Source organism: Suricata suricatta, chromosome 2 (assembly GCF_006229205.1).
Source record: "Suricata suricatta isolate VVHF042 chromosome 2, meerkat_22Aug2017_6uvM2_HiC, whole genome shotgun sequence".
Classification (NCBI taxonomy): domain Eukaryota; kingdom Metazoa; phylum Chordata; class Mammalia; order Carnivora; family Herpestidae; genus Suricata; species Suricata suricatta.
Genome location: NC_043701.1, coordinates 95,897,160 through 95,919,035, shown reverse-complemented (window position 1 = coordinate 95,919,035; position 21,876 = coordinate 95,897,160). Strand labels below are relative to the sequence as shown.

The following is a 21,876-nucleotide window of genomic DNA, read 5'->3' as shown; positions in this document are numbered from 1 at the left end:
AGGGATAAAGAAATGTGAGGCATAGGGGCACATGTACCCCAGTGTTCATAGCAGCAATGTCAACAATAGCCAAAACATGGAAAGAGCCTAAATGTCCATCACCTGAGGAGTGGATCAAGAAGATGTGGTATATATATACAATGGAGTATTACATGGAAATGAGAAAGAATGAAATATGGCCATTTGTAGGAAAGTGGATGGACCTCGAGGGTGTCATGCTAAGCGAAATAAGTCAGGCAGAGAAGGAGAGAAACCATATGTTTGCACTCATAGGTCTAACAGGAAAACAGGAGAAACCTAATGGAGGACCAGGGGGAGGGGAAGAGGGAAAGAGTTGGGGAGAGAGAGGGATACAAAACTTGAGAGACTATTGAATACTGAAAAGGAACTGAGGGTTGAAGGGGAAGGGGGAGGGGGGCAAAGAGGTGGTGATGATGGAGGAGGGCACTTGTGGGGAAGAGCACTGGGTGTTACATGGAAACCAATTTGACATAAGCTATTAAAAAATAAATAAATAAATGTTTAAAAAATAAAAAAAATATATAAAAATAAATGAGACAGCAAAAGACTGGGGAAGAGTGGGGGAGAGCTTAGCTCTTCAGAGAACCCAGGTATGAAAGTTGGCTCATTACTGATTTTTGATTCCTAACATGTTGGGGCACATGTGACTACAAAGTCCACTTGGAAAATCAAGGAAATCAGGCCTTTGGAACATTTGGACAGAAGCCAGAAACAGTAACTATGCAACAAGAGGAGCTACATTATTTTTTTTAGGAGTTTAGCAAACTGACTATTGACACAGACTAGGGACCAGGAATAATAGGTCTATAGACTTAAAGGTGACCAGGACTTCTTTTAAACCTCTTACTACAGTGAATAACCAGCTCTAGCGTTTACCACCCAACCAGGGCTTTGGAGTAAGTTTTAAAAGTTCTCAAAATGAGATGAGGAGCCTTCAAAAGGTGTATAGAAGTTGTGGGTATAGTTGTTGACTATTCAATAGGGATCATGGTCTCTGACATGGAGATCCAACGCCATTAGGACCCAGCATACTTGCTTAACAACAAAGAACTAGAATCAAACTAGAGGAGTGGATAAAATAGAGGAAGCTGTCTCCTACAAAAGATGCAACTAGAGGCACCTGGGTGGCTCAGTCTGTTAATCGTCTGACTTTGGCTCAGGTCATGATCTCACACTTCATGGGTTCAAGCCCTGCGTCAGACTCTGTGCTGACACCTCAGAGCCTGGATCCTGTCTTCAGATCCTGTGACTCCTCTCTCTGACCCTCCCCTGCTCATGCTGTCTTTCTCCCTTTCAGAAATAAATAAAAACATTAAAAAAACATTTTTTTAAACAGATACAACTAGTTTGTGCGTCAATAGCTTAGAAATAGCTTTGACTGTGCCTCTATTAAATGCCATTTAGGTGATCTCCGGATGCTCATGACAGCCCAGTGAGGCAGCATCCTCACCGATTTTTAAAGTTTGAAGATGTAATTTAACTCCACTAGTGTTTCAATTAGAATTGAATCCAGGTTTGTCTGAGTGCAAAGCCCTTTTCCATATATTCCACCTCTTTGAAAGCACACACGCGCATGCGCACTCACTCACACACACACACACACACACACACACCCCTAACTCAATTTCATACTCCAACTATTCTAGACTGCAAGTCAGAAGATTTGTTTTCTAATCTGGATTTCACCCTAAATTGCCAGGGAAATTCAGCAAATGATGTGATTTTTCAAGTCTCAGGTAATTCATCTGAAAAAAAAAAAAAATACCAGGGACTGCACTGGAACGCAGTTCCCAAACCACTGTTATTGACCCTAGGTTCTGGGACCTGGGACAGCAAGAACTGCAAGCTGCTTGCCTCGTCTATGAGCACACTTTAAGGGTTCCAAATGCCCTCCCAAATTACCCCACTGTGTACTAAAGTGTTTTCCTTTAAGTTTATTTATTTATTTTGAGAGAGAGAGCACACATGCAAGTGGGAGAGGGACTGAGAAAGAGGGAGAGATAGAATCCAAAGTGAATCGCTTTCAGCATGGAGCCTGATACAGGGCTCGAATTCATGAACTGTGAAATAACCTGAGCCAAAACCAAGCCGTGGACACTTAACTGACTGAGCCACCCAGGCACTACGGTATTTTCACTGGCTATGCGACTCATAACTTCAACACCGCTAGGAGGCGTTAGGCTAGATCAGGGATTGAGGTCAATCACAGTTGTCCATCCTTCTCTGAGTAAGTGACCCAAAACTGTCCAGAGTGTCCCAGCTCCCCTGCCACAATGACTGGTCCAACGAGGGAATTAGAACCCACAGGACCAGAATTAATAAAGAAAGCCACTTTTGAGAGAAGTTCTCTGCTAGAAGGATCTACTTCTGGAACTATTATTAAAAGCCACCACACTTAACATGTGATGACCATAAAGCCAAACACAAGGACCAAAATAGGGGATGGCAGGGAGCTTTGAAATTATCACCTGAAACACGCTATTCCACAAGCTACTGCACTCTTAGACTTTTCAGTTCACGTGAATCCATATATTTTTTGTTTGTTTCAGTTTGTCGGTTGCAGCTGGAGGCAATCTGCTTTTCACAGACAGCATTCTTAACGTCTCAGAAGCCAGCCATATACACGGATCCTGATTCTCTGACATGTGTTTTACAAAAACTCCTTAGTGGTTCAGCTACACAAGCTGCTATGGAGCTTGTGACAGTGTGAATTGTGTCTCACTCCAAATTCTTATGTTGAAGCCCTAACCACCAAGGGGACCATCTAGAAATAAGCCTTAAGGAGGTTATTAAGTCATAAGAGCAGGATCCTAATCTGAGAGGGCTGTGACTTCATAAGAAGAGAAGAGAGCTTTTTCTTTCTCCACCACGTGAGGACTCAGAGAAAAGGTGGCAAGCGAGGGGGGTGGGGGGGGGAAGACCTCTAACCAGAACCTAACCATAAGGGTTAGGAGCCCCCAGTCTCTGAAATTATGAGACAACAGTTTCTGATGAGAAAGCCACCCAGTCTCTGGTATTCTGTTATAGCAGCTCAAGCAGACTAGGACACACCCCAACTGAGAACCACTGGATTACATGCCCTCCAAGTATCTTTTAGCTTTTAAATTATGTAATATTCTGATTTTATGGACCCAAGAAGAATGAAAGTTCACAGAAAAAATTTAAGAAAGCAGTCCAATTGAAAAAAAAAACAAAACATTTTACAAGTGGGGCACCTGGGTGGCTCTGTCAGTTGAGCAACTGACTCTTGACGTTGGCTCAGGTCATGATCCCAGGCTCATGGGATGGACCCCCATGTTGAGCATGAAGCCTGCTTAAGATTCCTTCTCTCTCCCTCTGCCCCTCTCTCCTGCTCACTGCCCTCTCTAAAATAAAAATTATTTATAAGAAAAAAATTTAGCAAGTGAAGAGTAGAGAATTATGAGGATTTCTTAACACCAATAATGAAACAATTCTTTTAAGACAACTATACTACTGTTAAATACTTTTTTCCAGCAAGATTTTCTTAACTTACTTTACTTTCCAAAAGTCTATCAGTCATCATTCCTGGGGAAACCAAAGGGAAAGCTACAAAGAAAGCACGACTCATATCTTTTATTAGACAGTGCCATACACCTCTTTGGAGAAAGGTAGGGTATTAAGCAAATCCAGTAACAAACTGTCCTTTAAATGCACCTGATTTTCAGAGCTTCTTTGTCATTTAGAATAGAAAGTCACCTTTCTATTGGCCTTTGTTATCCCAACAGTCTTTTCTGAACAAAGAAAGGAAAATGGCCTTCTGACTGTAAACTAGATGATTCTTTTTCATTGGCTTAATAAAACCCACCACATGGCAATGATTCCTCTTCTTCCTATTTTTTACTACTACATACCTGGTCAATGAGGAGATTGCAAAACTCTTGCAATAAAACTATAATCCGAGCAGGAGTATTATAAAACTTGGAATGACTCCAGATCAGACAGATGGTATGAAACAATGGGGCGATGAGCACACGGATTTGCGGGAATTCCGTCTCCTGGAGGCACTGAACGTGTGTTCTCAGGGGTCTCAGGAAAAGCTCCACATCCTGGGCTTCAAGGAGAGCTGAAAGTGAAGAAAATCACCATGAATGTGAGGGTGGTCTTTTCCTAAATTCACGTCACAAGAAAACAAAGCAGAACAACATGTGGTCCTTAAACGTGGCCCTCTCTTTTTTAGACGGATCATCCTACAGATGACCTACTATGGCTTTGGTCTTACACATGGTCCCTGTATAGCAGCCACTCCGGGGAGCCCTGGGACAGTTACCTACACAGCTCTAGCGAGTAGTAACACAGTGTTGGGTGGGAAAATGCCTTGACAACCTAAAGAAATCTACTCAACTCCATGAAGCTGCATGAGCAAAACATGGCTCCAAAGTTGCCGGCACCGTCATTTTATAGTGTGAGTTACAAGCCTCATCACTGCAATGTTAATTACTGCTAGGTACCAGGCACCTGTATTAAATAAACAAACACATATATGCATACATACACACGGAGAAGAATATTTTCAATTACCGCCTAATCTAATCCAAATCTCTTGATTAAAATTAGTCATTTGCAGAGCATGCAAATCAATCTCAGAATCATGAGTTCAAGCCCCACAGTGGGTGTAGACCTTACTTAAAAAAAAAAAAAAATTAGTCATCTTAATGTACCATAAATGGATTGCCATCAGACTGCATTTTATTCCTGAGACCAGAAATCCCTCTAATTAATGGAAAACAGACTTCACTTATGATGGCAGGGAATGGAGTAAATTCTTACTTCATGGTGCTATCCCAAAGAACTCCTGTCGTGGCCGAGGTGGGCAGGCAGGTGACAAACAAACCTGCCAACTTCTTTTGGCTTTGAGAGTTAGGAATGCACCCACTATATTAACATAGAGCCAATTTATGTGCCCTAATGATAAAGACATAGGAAGAAAGAGAGCATCCAGGAAGTCTTTTCTTCCCTGGTGCTGCTCATGTTTTGAAGATAGTATTGTCTTTACTCATGTTAATCTCAAAATTAAGTTAATGCATCTAATAGCTAAGTACCTTTAAAACATGGTAAGCTCAAGTGACAATTTCAAAAGGCCTCAAGTATGTCCTTGGGAGTGGGCTGTCCACCTCTAACTGACAATGGCTTTGGGACACTTGTTCTACTGAAAGTGTTTGTGTCTGAATCTCCAGTCCACGCACTCCTAAGGCCCTGAGCACCCCTGGGATCTGTTCCTGGAGACGCTTTATCCACAGAAAATGTTCACCTTCTACTAACTAACACAGAAATGATTTCAAGCAGCCTCTACCTATCGAGGACATGCCTACCGTGTGCCTAGTACTTTGTACCCGTCACCTCACTCCACTGGTTCTCGGCCAGGAAATGTTTTGCCCCCAGGAGCCATTTGGCAATGTCGGGAGACATTTCTAATCATCACAACTGCACCAGGGGGAGGTGGGTGGAGGCCAGGGATGCTGCGAAACCTGCAGGAACGCACAGCTTCCCGCAACAATTAACCTGCCCAAGATGTCCATGGCGGTAAGCACTGACGAGGTTGGGAAATACCGCTCTAATCCTCAAAACAATTCTGCAAGGGGGCTGTTAATACGCCACTTCGGCCAAGGAGAACCGGCGGCTCGGCTACTTTAACATGCACTGAATGGATGTGGGACAAGGAAACAAAAGTGACTGCATTGTCAAAATAGACAATAGGTGGAGGAATTGTTTCCTGAGCAGTTCAGCTCATGGACATTTGGTAGCATAATGCTGGTAAACCAGATGGTTGATCAGAAAAATGAGAAGTGTGTACAGTGAGGAGACACCAAGGAGGGGTGGGAAAGCAGGAAGAGGCGACTAACTTCATTCGCTCAACAAGTTCTTACTAACGGAGGCCGGGCCCTGGGAATACAAAGTAATTCTGGAGGGTTCGCACATCCAGGAGACTCCCAACTTACGGTTGAGGGAGTTTCCCCCCCACCAAAAAAAAAGGTATATCTGATTAAAAACATCTTTCTGACCATCAAACTTGAATCACCTGGCGTGCCAGGGCTTGAGAAGGGTACTTTTGCCTCAGAGTGATTCATTTAAAAACAAACAAACAAACAAAAAAAACCCTGAAATAATAACCACACATTTCCACGTGTATCTGAAGCATTTCCTAACCTTACCAATGTTCCAATAGGAAGAAATTAAAAAGTAATTTTCTAATGTTAGAAACCAAAAACGTTATTTGTCCAATTACCTTACAATTTCATCACCTAAAACCTCAGTATCGTGTCTATGCTCACTTGCTTGAATAGGCCTAAAGAAACATGAACAGGGGTGCCTGGGTGGCTCAGTTGGTCAAGTGTCCAGCTTTGGCTCAGGTCATGATCTCACGGTTCGTGAGTTCGAGTCCCGCATTGGGCTCTGGGCTCTGTGCTGACAGCTCAGAGCCTGGAGCCTATCTTCAGATTCTGTATCTCACTCTCTCTCCTACCCTCCCCTGCTCACGCTGTCTCTGTCTCTCAAAAAATAAATAAAAAAACATTTTTAAAAAATTAAAAAAGTGGCGCCTGGGTGGCTCAGTCGGTTAAGCCTCCGACTTCGGCTCAGGTCAGATCTCACATTCGTGGGTTCGAGCCCCGCGTCAGGCTCTGTGCTGACAGCTAGCTCAGAGCCTGGAGCCTGCTTCCAGTTCTGTGTCTCCCTCTCTCTCTGTCCCTCCCCCTCTCATGCTCTGTCTCTGTCTGTATCAAAAATAAATAAAACATTAAAAAAAATTTCTTTTTAATTAAAAAAAAAAAAGAAACATGAACAGAAATCAAGAAATGAGAGAGCTAGCAGTCCTGGGTGGGGCTGAAACTGGCAGTGAGTGGACGAGGAGACTTTTCACTGAATAATTTTTTATAATTTCTAGTTTTTAACAATGTGCATATGTACCTGTTCAAAATTCACCAAAAAAACCCTCTTCCTCCATACGTTTAATCTTCACCCAAACTTTGATGATGACTTTGAGCATTTTTGAGCTAGTAAGTGACAGATGCCGAGCAGATTCAGACTCTGCTCAAGAATAACTGGACTGGGGCGCCTGGGTGGCTCAGTCGGTTGGGCCTCCGACTTCAGCTCAGGTCAGATCTCACGCTCATGGGTTCGAGCCCCGCATCGGGCTCTGTGCTGACAGCTAGCTCAGAGCCTGGAGCCTGCTTCTGGTTCTGTGTCTCCTTCTCTCTCTGCCCCTCCCCCTCTCATGCCTGTCTCTCTCTGTATCAAAAATAAATAAAACATTAAAAAAAAAAAAGTGAAATGCCTTCCATAAAAGTGAAGCAAACTTTAAAAAAAAAAAAAAGAATAACTGGCCTAACTGGAGCCCAGCTGCTGCCTAGGAAACTGCCACACTGTGCTTTCATTTACCGGCTGCAAAGGTCTTTGCCCTTCACACACACACACTCACACACACACTCACACACACTCCCATTAAAACTTCAAATCTAGGGGCGCCTGGGTGGCTCAGTCAGTTAAGCGTCTGACTTGGGCTCAGGCAATGATCTCATGGTCCGTGGGTTCAGGCCCCCCGTCGGGCTCTGTGCTGAAGGCTCGGAGCCTGGAGCCTGCTTCGGAGTCTGTGTGTCCCTCTCTCTCTGCCCCTCCCCCACTCATGCTCTGTTTCTGTCTCAATAATAAACATAAAAAAATAAAAAATAAGAAAATTTCAATCTAGAGGCAATTTGGTAGGAACCTATGATATTTCCTAAAAACAGTTTAATTGAATTAGAGGATGAAGTACTGAGGAGTATGAATTTATTAGAAGGGCCAAGGGCAATCATTTTGTGAACGTGTTAATGGTAGAAGGGGAGATGAGGCTGGACAGGCAGGCTGAGATCATGAGGGACACCAACACCAGGCCAGAAACCAAGAGTCTTACCATTTTTCACAGCCACGAAAATGTCCTTCAAAGTTGGAAAATAGCTGCTTTGTTTAATTTGCAGGATCCTAGCCATTTTGAGGACAATAGGAGCTTGAAGCTAAATTAAAAAAGAAAATTTAATATAAGCTAGGTTAATGACTAATTAGAGGCATTTGGAATAAACTGGTTAAAAATTATATTGTACTCATGCACAACACACATGGTATTTGATACGCAAAGATTTATCTGGCTTCAAGTTGAAAATGATATTTAATAGCATTTTTTCCTTAAGCTTGAATTTTCTTTTACATTTATAGCTCTTGTGTTTTCACAAAGTGTGTCAATTTGCACTTTATGTGTAAAATAATAAACTTCCCAAAAAATTTCCTGCTGTGTTTCAGAAAATCTGAGAGACACGTGAAATGCAAATCAAAATTTTAGTTTTCAGGACATTCAGTCAAGGAACACGGAAGGCAAAGGGCAGAGGAAGCCAAGTTAGCTCTACCAAAGCCACACTTCTCCACTCAGCAAGACCGGATTCCTTCCAACGTCAATTCAATCAACTAGATTAAATGTTACCATCTTTGACATTTCCCTGGGGAACGACTCCTATGCCACAGTGTTTCCAATTATTAAATGCTGTCAAAATATTCTCCAAATGGCAAAATTACTTTTAATCCGCATTCATTTCTAAGGTGCCTATCATAAAACTTTGGAATAAGACACAAGAACAGACTATTAAAATAGGATGTTAAGCCTTTGAAGCAATAGGAAGTCACTGCTCTAGAAATCAAATGCTACAACTGGCTTTGCTAATCCACTCTGTGAGCAATCTGCAGGGCTATCCGCTTACCTGATCATAAACGCACGACAGATTCTCTCTCCTCATCAGCCAGAAATCCAGTTCGGTTTGAGGATTCGAGAGAAGACCATTCAGCCAAGGCTGCACTGAATCTTTTCCTACAATTTCGTGGATCTGATGTGACCATTTAATAATCACAGACTCTATTGCGTGGAGTACTGTCCTTTCATTTGACTCCAGCACATAAACACTGAAATGATTAATAAAATAATTCAAAAACCAATTACTGCACCTAAATAAACATAGCATTTGGATGTGAAGGTGTATTTTGTGTATCCAGAAACTAGTTTTCCAAATATAAATGCTCCAAAATCATATCCCTTATATTTGTAGCCCAATTTTACTTGTATTGTAAACATTGTTAAATAATCATAACCTCAAACCATTATTGCTAAAAGAAAGCTGTTGACAGCAGGTCAACTCTCACAGGTTGCTTTTAGGAGCTGTAATTTGTGCGGCATTTGGGTGGCTCAGTTGTTTGAGCATCTGACTCTTGATTTCAGCTCAGGTCACGATCGCAGGGTCGTGGGTGGGGATGGAGCCCCACGTCAGGCTCCGCAATGAGCATGGAGACTGCTTTAAAATTCTCTCCCCCTCGGCCCCTCTCCCCTGTTCACGCTCTCTCTTTAAAATTAAAAAAAAGTACTTAATAAGGAAACAATATAGTATACATGGTGCTCTGCACACATTTAAAAAAAATGATATAATAATTCTCTTGCTAATAGCTTCTATGTTAATTGGGTATGTAGGCTCTCCACTTGAATATCCGATATGTATCATATGATTACATACTTGGTCTCTGAGTATTTCTGATCCAGGTCAATTTTTCCTGCAATCGTGGGAATTGGTAGAAGAGTTCTTCTCAACATTTTGCCCCGAAAAACATGCACTTTATTTTTCAGGACTTCTATGTGGTGTTCCATGTCTTGTGAAATAAAACAGGACCAGGATTTATGGTTGTTCTTATTAGAAAGAATGGGCACTAATATCTAAAGAGAGAGAAACATTTTCAAAAGAAGTTAATTTATGGACAACATACTCCTCCAAAGATTTTCTTGTCATACAAAATCAGCCACAAACCACTCAATTTCTTAAATATCTTCTGAGGTCATCAAATTTACAAAGAGAGGACAAAAATCGATATTCCATTTAGACATAATCAATTAGACAAATACTTCCAAAGTACAAATACTATACTGCTTGTTTCATTTACTCATGTATCAAACATTTGCAGAGGCTCCCAACGACTCACACAGAGTATAAAAGCACAACCAGGTCAAGTAAGCAAACTGCTTTCTTAATGCAAACTGAGCACACTGGCAGTAAATGAGTGAGAAAATTTTTATGAATCACACGAATGCAAAAGTAATCTTCTCAAGCCCTGGCATGGCGGCCAGTTGATTCAAGTCTGATGGTCAAAAAGATGGACTTTTTTTTTTTTGGAACTCACTCTACCATAAGCTGGGAGCCTCATGGATGGGACCCCATGGACGTGAGAACCCTCCAGAATTACTTTGTATTCCCAGGGCCCGGCCTCCGTTAGTAAGAACTTGTTGAGCGAATGAAGTTAGTCGCCTCTTCTTGCTTTCCCACCCCTCCCTGGTGTCTCCTCACTGTACACACTTCTCATTTTTCTGATCATCCGTCTGGTTTACCGGCATTATGCTACCAAATGTCCATGAGCTGAACTGCTCAGGAAACAATTCCTCCACCTTTTGTCTATTCCGACAATGCAGTCACTTTTGTTTTCTAACTGTTGAAACTAGTCTTTCCAGGCTGTATTACCACACGCTCCTGCTTGGCGCCGACGGCAGGTCAAGCCAGGCAAACCGAAGAATAAGAAAGTCTCTGCTGGAGAGACGCTCAGTGGGTTAGTTCCTTTGCTACAAGAAGTGCCCGCATTAGAGGCATGTTTGGATGTAATGTGGGGACACAGGGTAAGCACCTGGCTCCGGAAGGGACAGGTGTTAGGCAAGACTTGCCACCAAAGTTGCTACTTGATTAAAACACTGAAGATGAGGGCCTTCTGGGTGGCATCAGTGACGTGTCTGACTCGGTTTCGGCTCAGGTCGTGAGCTCACCGTTTGTAGGGACCGAACCCCCCACCGTGCTGACAGTGTGGAACCTGCTTGGGATCCTCCTCCTCCCTCTCTCTGTCCGTCACCCACACACACATGTTTAAGTGCTTTCTCTCAAAGTAAATAAATAAATTTAAAAATAAATAAATAAAATGTTGAAGACGAAAGCTCAGGGCAGGCATTCCGGAAAAGTGAACACCAGTAAAATCATTCAGGGCTTCAGGACAACCTGCCAGACTAGGATGAGCTTTGAGAAACGCAGGGTGGTTCACGAAGAGCTTTGGAAATCAGGCTGAAGAGCTCACGTTTATTGGCAGAACACTCACTGATCCACTAGAAAACTTTCCAGGCTAAATCCCCACTGTGTGCAACTATTTCTAAGTATCGGGCATGAGGAACATTCTGGTTATTTGGCATATCTAATTTACAGGTAACGGTTTCAAATTTTCACTCTACTTATGATTCTGTGACAAAGTTAACTTCTTTTAAATTTAAATATTTCTGTCATAAGCTATAGATAAAACTGTGAGCCACATCCTTTGTAGAGTAGTTAGTCAAAGAGATAGAGCGTCTCTGTAAGTGCCATTTAAAACAGGGATGCCAGGGTGGCAGAGCTGGTTCAGCATCCAACTTTGGCTCAGGTCATGATCTCAGAAACCATGGGTTCAAGCCCCGTATTGCGCTCTGTGCTCCAAAGCAGGCTCCAGGCTCTGAGTCTCCCTCTCCCTCTGCCCTTCCCCAACCTGCACTCTGTCTCTTTCTCTCAAAAATAAACATTGAAAAAAATCATTTAAAACAAACAGACCTCGGATATGCTTTTTCATTACAATATGTCTTCTTCAACTATACACCAAGTAATTCAATTATTTGGGGGTTTTATTTTGTCTCAATTGGGAAATGTTTTCCTACTTTTTGTGGTTTAGGAAAATATTCCAAACTTTTTCTAAGAACCAAAATAATTTAAATGTTTATATATTGCAATAGATACATACAAGGTACAACTACAGATTAATAAACTTCGGCACTTTTGCTGTGGTTCTCTTTACCTACCTTCTCTCTTTGATCCCTTTTTAAGCTAGGGGTTTTCTTTTTACAATGGTTTTTAAACCAATAAATACTATTCGTAGGGCAATACCTTCAAAACGTAGGAGCCTAGGCCTCTAGACACTAACTACAACAACCAAATCATACTTCCATTTGAGCTTGATAAGCCAAGGGACTAACAGTAATTCACAATTATTATTTCCTGAAAGATTCAGATCAATATGATACATCAAGAAATGACTAGCCAGGAGTTACACTGGCGGAGCAGCACGGACACCCTGAGCCGGTCCCCTCGCTGAAACGCAGGGAGCAGCACCCAACCACACCTAGGAAATTGATCTGAGGACTAACACAACGACCTGCACAACTTGAGCCATGGACCGCGGCAGGTACACAGTGCGGAGAGGTGAAGTGGAGGAGGGAAAAGCCGCGGAGGGCCGGGAACCATGTCTGCAGAGAGAGGAAAAGGGGAAAGTGGAGTGCATCGGGATCATGCAAGAAAAGCACCCCCCGCCCAAGAATAGCTGGAGAGAAAGAGTGAAAACATTCACGGGGGACTGAATGGGAAACCTGTTCCCCAAAACCACTGAGGAGGAGAAGTAGAGGGTTTCAGTACCCCCAGGATTCTATAAATACTGGAGGGTAGAGTCTGAAGTTCCAGAGCTCAGTGCCTGGAGATGCGCCGGTGAGCAGGCAGGAGCCGCGTCTAAGGGGCCCGTGTGCCACACGGCGAGTAGTTCCCCTGCTTAGAGTCCATTTGGTAGAGGCCATGCAGCCTCCGGACAGGCAAAGGTCCCAGAGCACCCTGGAGAGCGGCCACATCTGCTGGTAGTGGGACAGACACCAGGGTGCGGTGAAACCTGGAGCCAGCCGTGTGTTGTGATTTGCCACAGTGTCTGAAGCAATTGCAGGAACCTTTTCTGGGGCAGGCCGGCACCCAGTCATTGCTCAGTGACACCCTCCCTCCAGAGAGTGGGCACGGGTCCAAGCCACGGGGGTCTCTGAAGTGTGAGGTGTTGAAACACAATCCCGTCTGAGATACAACTCTGGAGGGAGGTGCCGCCTGGCAGGTGGACAGCTTGGACGTGGACAGGATAAACGCAGGGAATAGATGGAGGCCTGAGATCAAGGAGGAGTACCTGATCACAGGTTGGGGAGTGTGCAAATCCTTGCACCAGAGCCTAGGGGCCTGGGCAAGGCCAGTTCCACCTCCCCAGCACACTCGCATATGAGGATGCATACAGATCCACCCCAGTAAGCTAAACACCGCCACCTAGTGGAGAACGGAGCCCTAACACCAAGCCCCACCCAGCTGTGCCCTCCAAGCACATCTAGCAGAACACCAGCTGCCCCTGCCTGGTGTGCGGACTACAGAATACTTCATAGTTTCAGTTTACGGGAAAGTAAATGTAAATTCATTCAGGTTTTATTCTGTTTGCTTGTTCATTTATTTGTTCATTTTGTTTGCTTCTGTTTTGGTTTACATTTTCTTTTCTTTCTCTTTCTTGAATACAGAAAATCTTATTTTAATTCTTTTTTTATATTTTAAATGTTATTTTATTTCATTTTCTTTCTATTTTATTATACAAATTTTTATTGTTTTAATTTTTTCTTACCTGTTTTTTCTTTCTTTTTCTATATTCTGTAAGGCTTTCAACAAGCAGAGCAAAACAGACCTAGGATCTAGCTACCTTTGTGGGGTTTTTTTTAATTTTTTAATTTTAATTTTTCATTTCATTAGTTTTTATCTTTGTCCCAAATAACAAAATGAAGGAATTCACCCCAAAAGAAATAACAGCAAGAAATGACATCCAGGGACTTAACACAGATATAAGTAAGATGTCTGAACTAGAATTTAGAACCACAATAGTAAGAATACTATCTGGGATTGAAAAAGGATAGAAGACACCAGACAATCTCTTTCTGTGGAGATAAAAGAAGTACAATCTAGTCAGGCTGAAATATAGCCTGCTAAAAACTGCTGTAACAAAATCAGTGATATAGAAGATAAAATTATAGGGAATAATCAAGTAGGGGAAAAAAGAGGGAAACAAAGGCAAAAGATCAGGATACAAGACTTAGAGTACTCAGTGACTCATTAAAAAGGAATAACATCCCAATCATAGGAGTCCCAGAAGATGAAGCGAGATTAGAAGAGGCAGAAGGTTCATGTGAGCAAGTTACAGCAGAAAACTTTCCCAATCTGGGGAAGCACACAAACATCAAAATCCAAGAAGCACTGAGAACTCCCATTAGATTCAACAAAAAATGACCATCACCACGGCATGTCAAAGTCAAATTCACAAAATACACAGACAAGGAAAGAATTGTGGCGGAAGCAAAGGAAAAGAGTCCTAACCTGTAAGGTAAGACAGATCAGGTTGGCAGCAGACCTATCCACGGGAACTTGGCAGGCCAGAAATGGTGGGATATACTCAATGTGCTGAATTGAAAAAAAAAAAAAGAAATGCAGCCAAGAATTCTTTATCCAGCAAGGCTATCATTCAAAACAGAAGGAAAGATAAAGATTTTCCCAAACAAAAACTAAAGGAGTTTATGGGCATTACACCCACCCTGTGAGAAATTTAAAGGGAGACAGTGAGTGGAGAAAAGAACAAAATAAAATAACAAAGACCAAAAGCAACAAAGACTAGAAAGGACCAGAGAACACCAGAAACATCAACTCTACAGGCAACACAATGGCACTACATTCATATTTTTCAGTACTCACTCTAAATTAAAATGGACCAAATGCTCCAATCAAAAGATATATGGTATCAGAATGGTTAAGAAAATAAGACCCATCTATATGCTGCTTACAAAAGACTCATTTTAGACTTAGGCACCTGCAGATTGAAAATAAGGGAATGGAGAACCATCTACAATGCTAATGGTCATCCAGAGAAAGCTAGAGTAGCTATACTTCTACCAAACAAACTAGATTTTAAAATAAAAGCTCTAACAAAAGATCAAGAAAGATTAAGGGGTCTATCCACCAAGATCTAACAATTGTGAATATTTATGCCCCAACGTGGAAAAGCCCAAATATATAAATCACTTAAACATAAATAAATGTATAGATAACAATACCGTGGTTGTAGGGGCCTTCAACCCTCTACTTACAGCAAAGGACAGATTATGTAAGCAGACAATCAACAAAGGAACAATGCCTTTCAATGACACACTGGACTAGATGGACTTAAAAAATATCTATCAAACATTTCATCCTAAAGCAGAATACACATTCTTGAGTGCCCTTGGAACATTCTCCAGAATAGATCACATACCAGATCATAACTCAGCTCTCAAAAAGTACAAGATGGAGATCATACCTTTCATGTTTTCAGACCACAACACTATGAAACTTGAAATCGATCATTAGAAAAAATTTGGAAGGACAGGAATACTTGGAAATTAATGAAATCCTACTAAATAATGAACGGGTTAACCCAGAACTTAAAGAGGAATTTAAAAACTACATGGAATCCAATAAAAATGAAAACACGGTAGTCCAAAACCTCTGATACAGCAAAGTCAGTCATAAGAGGGAGATATATAGCAATCCAGGCCTTCCTAAAAAAGGAAGAAAGGTTTCAAATACACAATCTAATCTTACACCTAAAAGAGCTGGAAAAAGAACAAGTAAAACCAAAAACTAGCAGAAGAAGGGAAATAATAAAGATTAGGGTAGAAATCAATCAAAATTAAAAAAAAAACAGTAAAACAAATCAATGAAACGAGCAACTGGGTCTTTGAAAGAATCAACAAAATTGATAAATCCCTAGCCAGATTGATCAAAAAGAAAAATGATCCAAATAAACAAAATCATGAATGAAAGAGGAAAGATCACAACACGCACAGCAGAAACACAAACAATGGTAAGAGAATATTATGAACAATTATATGCCAACATATTGGGCAACCAGGAAAAAATGGACAAATTTCTAGAAACATATAAACTACCAAAACTGAAACAGGAAGAAACAGAAAATTTGAACAGACCCATAATGAGTAAAGACACTGAATCAGTGATCAAAAATCTCACAACAAACAAGAAACCAGGGCTGAATGGGCTTCCACAGGAATTCTACCAAACATTTAAAGAGTTAACACCTATTCTTTGAAGCTGTTCCAAAAAATTGAAATAGAGAAAAAACTTCCAAACTCACTCTATGAATCCAGCATTACCTTGATTCCAAACCCACGCAAAGATCCTAAAAAGGAGAACTACAGACCACTTTCCCTGGTTAACATGGATGCAAAAATTCTCAAGATACTAGCCCATTGGATACAACAATACATAAAAAGAATTATCACCTCAATCAAGTGGAATTTGCTCCCAGGATGCAGGGCTGGTTCAATATCATCACATCAATAAAAGAAAGGATAAGAACCACATGATCCTCCTAGTAGATGTAGAGAAAGCATTTGACAAAATACAGCATCCTTTCTTGATAAAAACCATCAAGATATGGAAACCAATTTGACAATAAACTATTATTAAAAAAACCATCAAGAAAGTAAGCACAGAAAGAACATACCTCAAGAATATAAAGGCCATATATATAAGACCCACAGCTAATATAATCTCAATAGGAAAAAAAAACCTGAGAGCTTTCCCCCTAAGGTCAGGAACACAACAGGGATGTCCACTCTCACAACAGTGTTAGAAGTCTTAGCCTCAGCAGTCTAAAAAGCATCCAAATCATCAACCAGGAAGTCAAACATTCACTCTTCACAGATGATGTGATACTTTATGTGGAAAACTCAAAAGACTCCACCAAAAAACTACAGGAGCTGATCCATGAATTCAGTCAAGTCACAGGATATAAAAATCAATGTCCAGAAATCAGTTATGTTTCTATACACCAATAATGAAGAAGAGAAATCAGGGAATCAATCCCATTTACAGTTACACAAAAACCCATAAAATACTTAGGAATAAACCTAACCAAAGAGGCAAAAAATCTATATACTGAAAACTAAAGAAAGCTTATGAAAGAAATCGAAGAAGACACAAAAAAATAGAAAAAACATTCCATGTTCATGGATGGGAAGAACAAATATTGTTACATAAAATGTCAGTACTACCCAAAGCAATTTACATACTCTATGGAATCCCTATCAAAATAACATCAGCATTCTTCACAGAGCTACAACAACACACAATTCTAAACTTTGAAGGGAACCAGAAAAGACCCTGAATGCCCAAAGCAATCCTGAAAAAGAAACTGAAAACTGGAGACAGCACAATTCCATACTTTAGCTGTATTACAAAGCAACAATCCTCAAGACAGCTGTAATCATCAAGACAGACACATAGATTAATGGGACAGAAGAGAGAACCAGAAATGAACCCACTAAAGTATGGCCAACTCATCTTTGATAAAAGTAGTAAAGAATATCCAATGGAATATAGTCTCTTCAGCAAATAATGTTGGGAAAACTAGACAGTGACATGCAGAAAAATTAACCTGGACCACTTTCTTATACTATATACAAAAATAAACTCAAAATGGACAAAAGACCTAAATGTAAGACAGGAAGCCATCGAAATTCTAGAGAGAACAGGCAACAACCTCTTCAACGTTGGCCACATCAACTTTTTACTTGACATATCTCCAGAAGCAAGGAAAACAAAGGAAAAATAAACTATTGGGACCTCATCAAGATAAAAAGCTTCTGCACAGCAAAGTAAACAACCAGCAAAATTAAAAGGCAACCAAAGGAATGGGAGGAGTTATCTGCAAACGACCTATCAGATAAAGGGTTAGTATCCAAAATCTATAAAGATCTTACCAAACTGAACACCCAAAAAACAAATAATCCAGTGAAGAAATGGGCAAAAGACATCCGGATGGCTAACAGACACATGAAAAGATGTTCAACGTCACTCGTCATCAGAGATATACACATCAAAAACCACAATGAAATACCACCTCATACCTGTCAGAGTAGCTAAAATTAACAACTCAGGCAAACAGATGTTGGAGAGGAAGGGGAGAAAAGAGAACCCTTTTACACTGCTGGTGGGAATGCAAATTGGTGCGGCCGCTCTGGAAACCAGCATGGAGGTTCCCCAAAAAATTAATAATAGAACTACCCTATGACCCAGTAATTGCACTTCTAGGTATTTATTCAAAGGATACAAGAGTGCTGATTTGAGGGGGCACATGCACCCCAAGGTTTATAGTGGCCCTATCTACATAACCAAAGTATGGGAAGAGCCCAAATGCCCACTGACGAATGAATGGATAAGAACATGTGGGGTGTGTGTGTGTGTGTGTGTGTGTGTGTGTGTGTGTACACACAATGGAATATTACTTGGGGACCAAAAAAAAAAGAAATTGTTGCCATTTGCAACAATGTGGATGGAACTAGAGTGTATTGCGCTAAGCGAAATATGTCCGTCATTCTTCATATGATTTTACTCATGTGGAATTAAAAAAAACAAAACAGATGAACATAGGGGAAGTGAAGCAAAGGTAAGATAAAAACAGGGAGACAAACATAAGAGACTCTTAAACATGGAGAACAAACTGAGGGTTTCTGGAGGGGTGTTGGGTAGGGGGATAAGCTAAATGGGTGGTGGGCATTAAGGAGAGCACTGTCAGGGATGAGCACTGGGTGTTACATGTAAGTGATGAATCACTAAATTCCACTCCTGAATCATTACTATATGTTAACCAACTTGGATTCAAACAAAATGTTTAAAAAAATTTTTTAATTAAAAAAATAAAAGAAATAACAAGGGGCGCCTGGGTGGTTCAATCAGTTAAGTGTCTGACTTTCAATTAAAGCTCAAGTCATGATCTCAAGGTTTGTGAGCTGAAGCCACACCTCAGGTTCTATACTGAGAGCACAAAGCCTGCTTGGGATTCTCCCTCTCCCCTTCTCTCTGCCCCTCCTCCACTCATTCTCTCTCTCCCTCTCTCTCAAAAATACATAACTTACAAAAATTTTAAAAAAGAGATAACTACATGACTTTTAAATACTTTTGCTTAATATTATATAATACAGCTACAATAAGAGTACATGGGAACACATAACAGTGTTGAAGAGTAGATTGGGAGTCCAGCTTTGGATGTGTCAGATTTGAGACATTACACGCTAAATGGCTATGTCCACAAGGAAGATGGATACCTCAGCCTGAAGTTTAGGAGAGAGATCTGGGATGGAGACAGAAGTGTGGGAGTCCCTGGCACAGCAGCACGAATTCCCATGAACCCCCCATCTATCTGAGTCAAACTCCAAAAACTGTTCAGTATTGAATGGAAGTGAGAGTACATTAGATCATTTAAATGAGAAAGAAACTAAATATGAAGGCACAAATGACATTCCTCACCTGCAGTTCAAATACTTGGTCCATTCCTTTTTTATTCTGTCTCATTAAGAAGCCAAACACTAGAGAACTCTCTTAGTACTTTTTAGACCAGTCACTACCTCCATAACAGTCTCGCCTTCACTCAACAGGTTGACCAATTCATGGCTTTTTTGTTAATGTACAAATCAGACACTTAGAGGCTGATTAGTTTGGAATGCAAGTAATGAATGACCACTGACATTCCACGTGACTACACAACTTCCGAATTCAACCAGCCCTGATTAAAGCCTTCCCAGAACATGAATGGCCATGATCGTCTTCCAATCAACACATGGATTTGGTCTTGGCCACTGCCTTTGCTGGCAACCACCTGAAAAAGTTATGTGGTCTTTTATATTCTAATCAGTCTCTCCAGCCCTGTTTCTCACCACCTCCCAGATCGGGTTCCCCAATCCAGCTACATTAACTGTCTCCTTTTTTAAAAAAGAACCTGCATTTCCACACCTCTGTGCCTTTGTAGTGCTTCTCCCTCCACTCAGAAAGCCCTTCCTCCTCCCACATCTAGCTGTCTCCTCCTTGTTCTTCAACACGATGGGGACCACATTGCTTACCGTACAAGTCTGGAGGCTTTCAGGAGTAAAACGGAACACTAGAACTTCTTAGTGGACACTAACTGATTTCTGACAGGTGGAAACCAAAACTACCCCAGGCAAATTGAGACCCAGATAATCCTATTCCAGAGTCCCCAGTCCCTGCCCGCCCTGCAGGCATGGGCGGCGCCACACATCAAGGCTCCCACCCCGTGGTGATGAAGACTCCTAGGAGCCCTGACAACCAGTCCTCCTCCAGCAGGCTCTGCAACCTGCCTCCGCATCAGACTACATGCCTTCTGAGGACACGATCTAAATACATCACTAACTACCACGTGGGGTGTCCAGTCTCTAGCAACAGGTAGGTTTGCAGTAAAGAGTGATGAAATGAATAACTGAGATTATCCTAAAATTCCCCAGGGTCCTTTTCACAGGTCCGAAACAATTCAAATGGAAATAGAGATCATACCGGCAAAGGCTTCTCTAGAGAAATACCTTGAAGCTTCAGGTTTGGTCTTGTAGGACAACAGGATATCAATTAGCCCTTAATTGACTTTCATTCATGTAGCAAGTCCTGAGCTCCTATTACAGTGTCAGGCAAAGTCTTAGATGTCTGGGCCACAGCAGGGAGCAAAACAAAGATTCAGAGCTGGGAGTAGGGTAAGGCAAATAAGGCATTAACACCAGAAATGGATTCTAAAATAGTACCAAAAAACTTAGTCATTGAGATGAATTATCCTTTAAGATACTTTTTAAGTCAAAATTAACAGAAAACAATGACTTATCAGCACTTTTAAATAAAGGCGACATCGATATTACGGACTTATTTTTGCCTCAGGCTCCAATATGATCTAGTACGATACCGTTAGTGAGCTACTGTTTATTTCAAGGGTTGAGTTCTTCATTTAGATTTTTTTAATGTTTATATATTTTTGAGAGAGAGACAGTGTGAAGAGGGGAGGGGCAGAGACAGAGACATACCAAATCCAAGGCAGGCTGTCAGCACAGAGCCCAATGCAGGGCTCGAACCTGTGAGATCACACCCTCAGCCAAAGTCTGAGGCTTAACCTACTGAACAACCCAGGCGCCCTTTATTTTGATTTTTTTTTTTTTAATACTGCATTAAAAGGAGGGCATTTGTTGGGATGAGCACTGGGTGTTGTATGTAAGCAATGGACCACGGGAATCAACCCCCAAAAACCAAGAGCACACTTTACACACTGTTAGCCAATGTGACAATCAATTATATTTAAAAAATTAAAAAACCGTAAACTCATATAAATATTATGTACGTCTCAGTTTAAAAAAAATAAAAAATACTGCTTTAAAATTTTATCCTAATTACTGAAGTTTTGTTTTGTGCTCCCTTTGCCCCCCTGTAAATGTGCTCTTGAAGTGGGCGCCTCATTGGCTGACCCTAGTCCCTACCCTCCTGAAGGGTGACTTTATTCAAAGATATTTGAGGGGCGCCTGGGTGGCTCAGGTCATAATCTCACAGTTCATGGCTTCGGGCCCTGCATCGGGTTCTGTGCTGACAGCTCAGAGCCTGTGTAAGGAAGCAGGTCTGATACTGACTCCATGAGACAACAGAAGGGCACACGTTGCCCAAGGCAGAAGGGACCACCCTTGTAACACCCAATCTGGAAAGGCCAGCTAACACCCTTAACATTTCTAAAGGCGGGCCTAAAGATGGAGGCTAAGACTAGTCACGCCCTACGTGAGGGTCCTGGGCCCACTCTGTGGTTGGTCAATACTCTAAATGTTGTGATTGGGTCCCGCCAAAAGTAACAAATACTCTCGGCAACGTGAATGGTTAAACCTGCTGTCAATAATATTGTATAATAATGATTGGACCCCTGTACCTATGTCACAATTTCCTGTAACTCCCCCTTCCCAAACTCATAAAAGGCCCTGCCCCGCCATGTTCGGGGCTCTCAGCACGGATCCACTGGGTCGGTAAAGGCTGTGAGCCCGAGCTTAGGCCCGGCCAGCCTAAGCCCATAATAAAACCGCCCTTTGCTTTTGCATGCGTGATTCGGTCTCCCTGGTAGTCTCTGGTTTTGGGGGGC

The 21,876-nt window shown here is 41.5% G+C and overlaps 1 protein-coding gene across 1 annotated transcript in view; it reads right to left on the bottom strand.

Moving 5' to 3' along the window:
- DNAH11 (dynein axonemal heavy chain 11) overlaps positions 1-21,876 on the bottom strand; it is a 335,444-nt gene that overhangs the window by 307,620 nt on the left and 5,948 nt on the right. Inside the window, 4 exon segments of the mRNA XM_029929863.1 lie at positions 3,894-4,105; positions 7,928-8,027; positions 8,763-8,961; positions 9,564-9,760. Of these exon segments, the coding sequence (XP_029785723.1) occupies positions 3,894-4,105; positions 7,928-8,027; positions 8,763-8,961; positions 9,564-9,760 (708 nt within the window).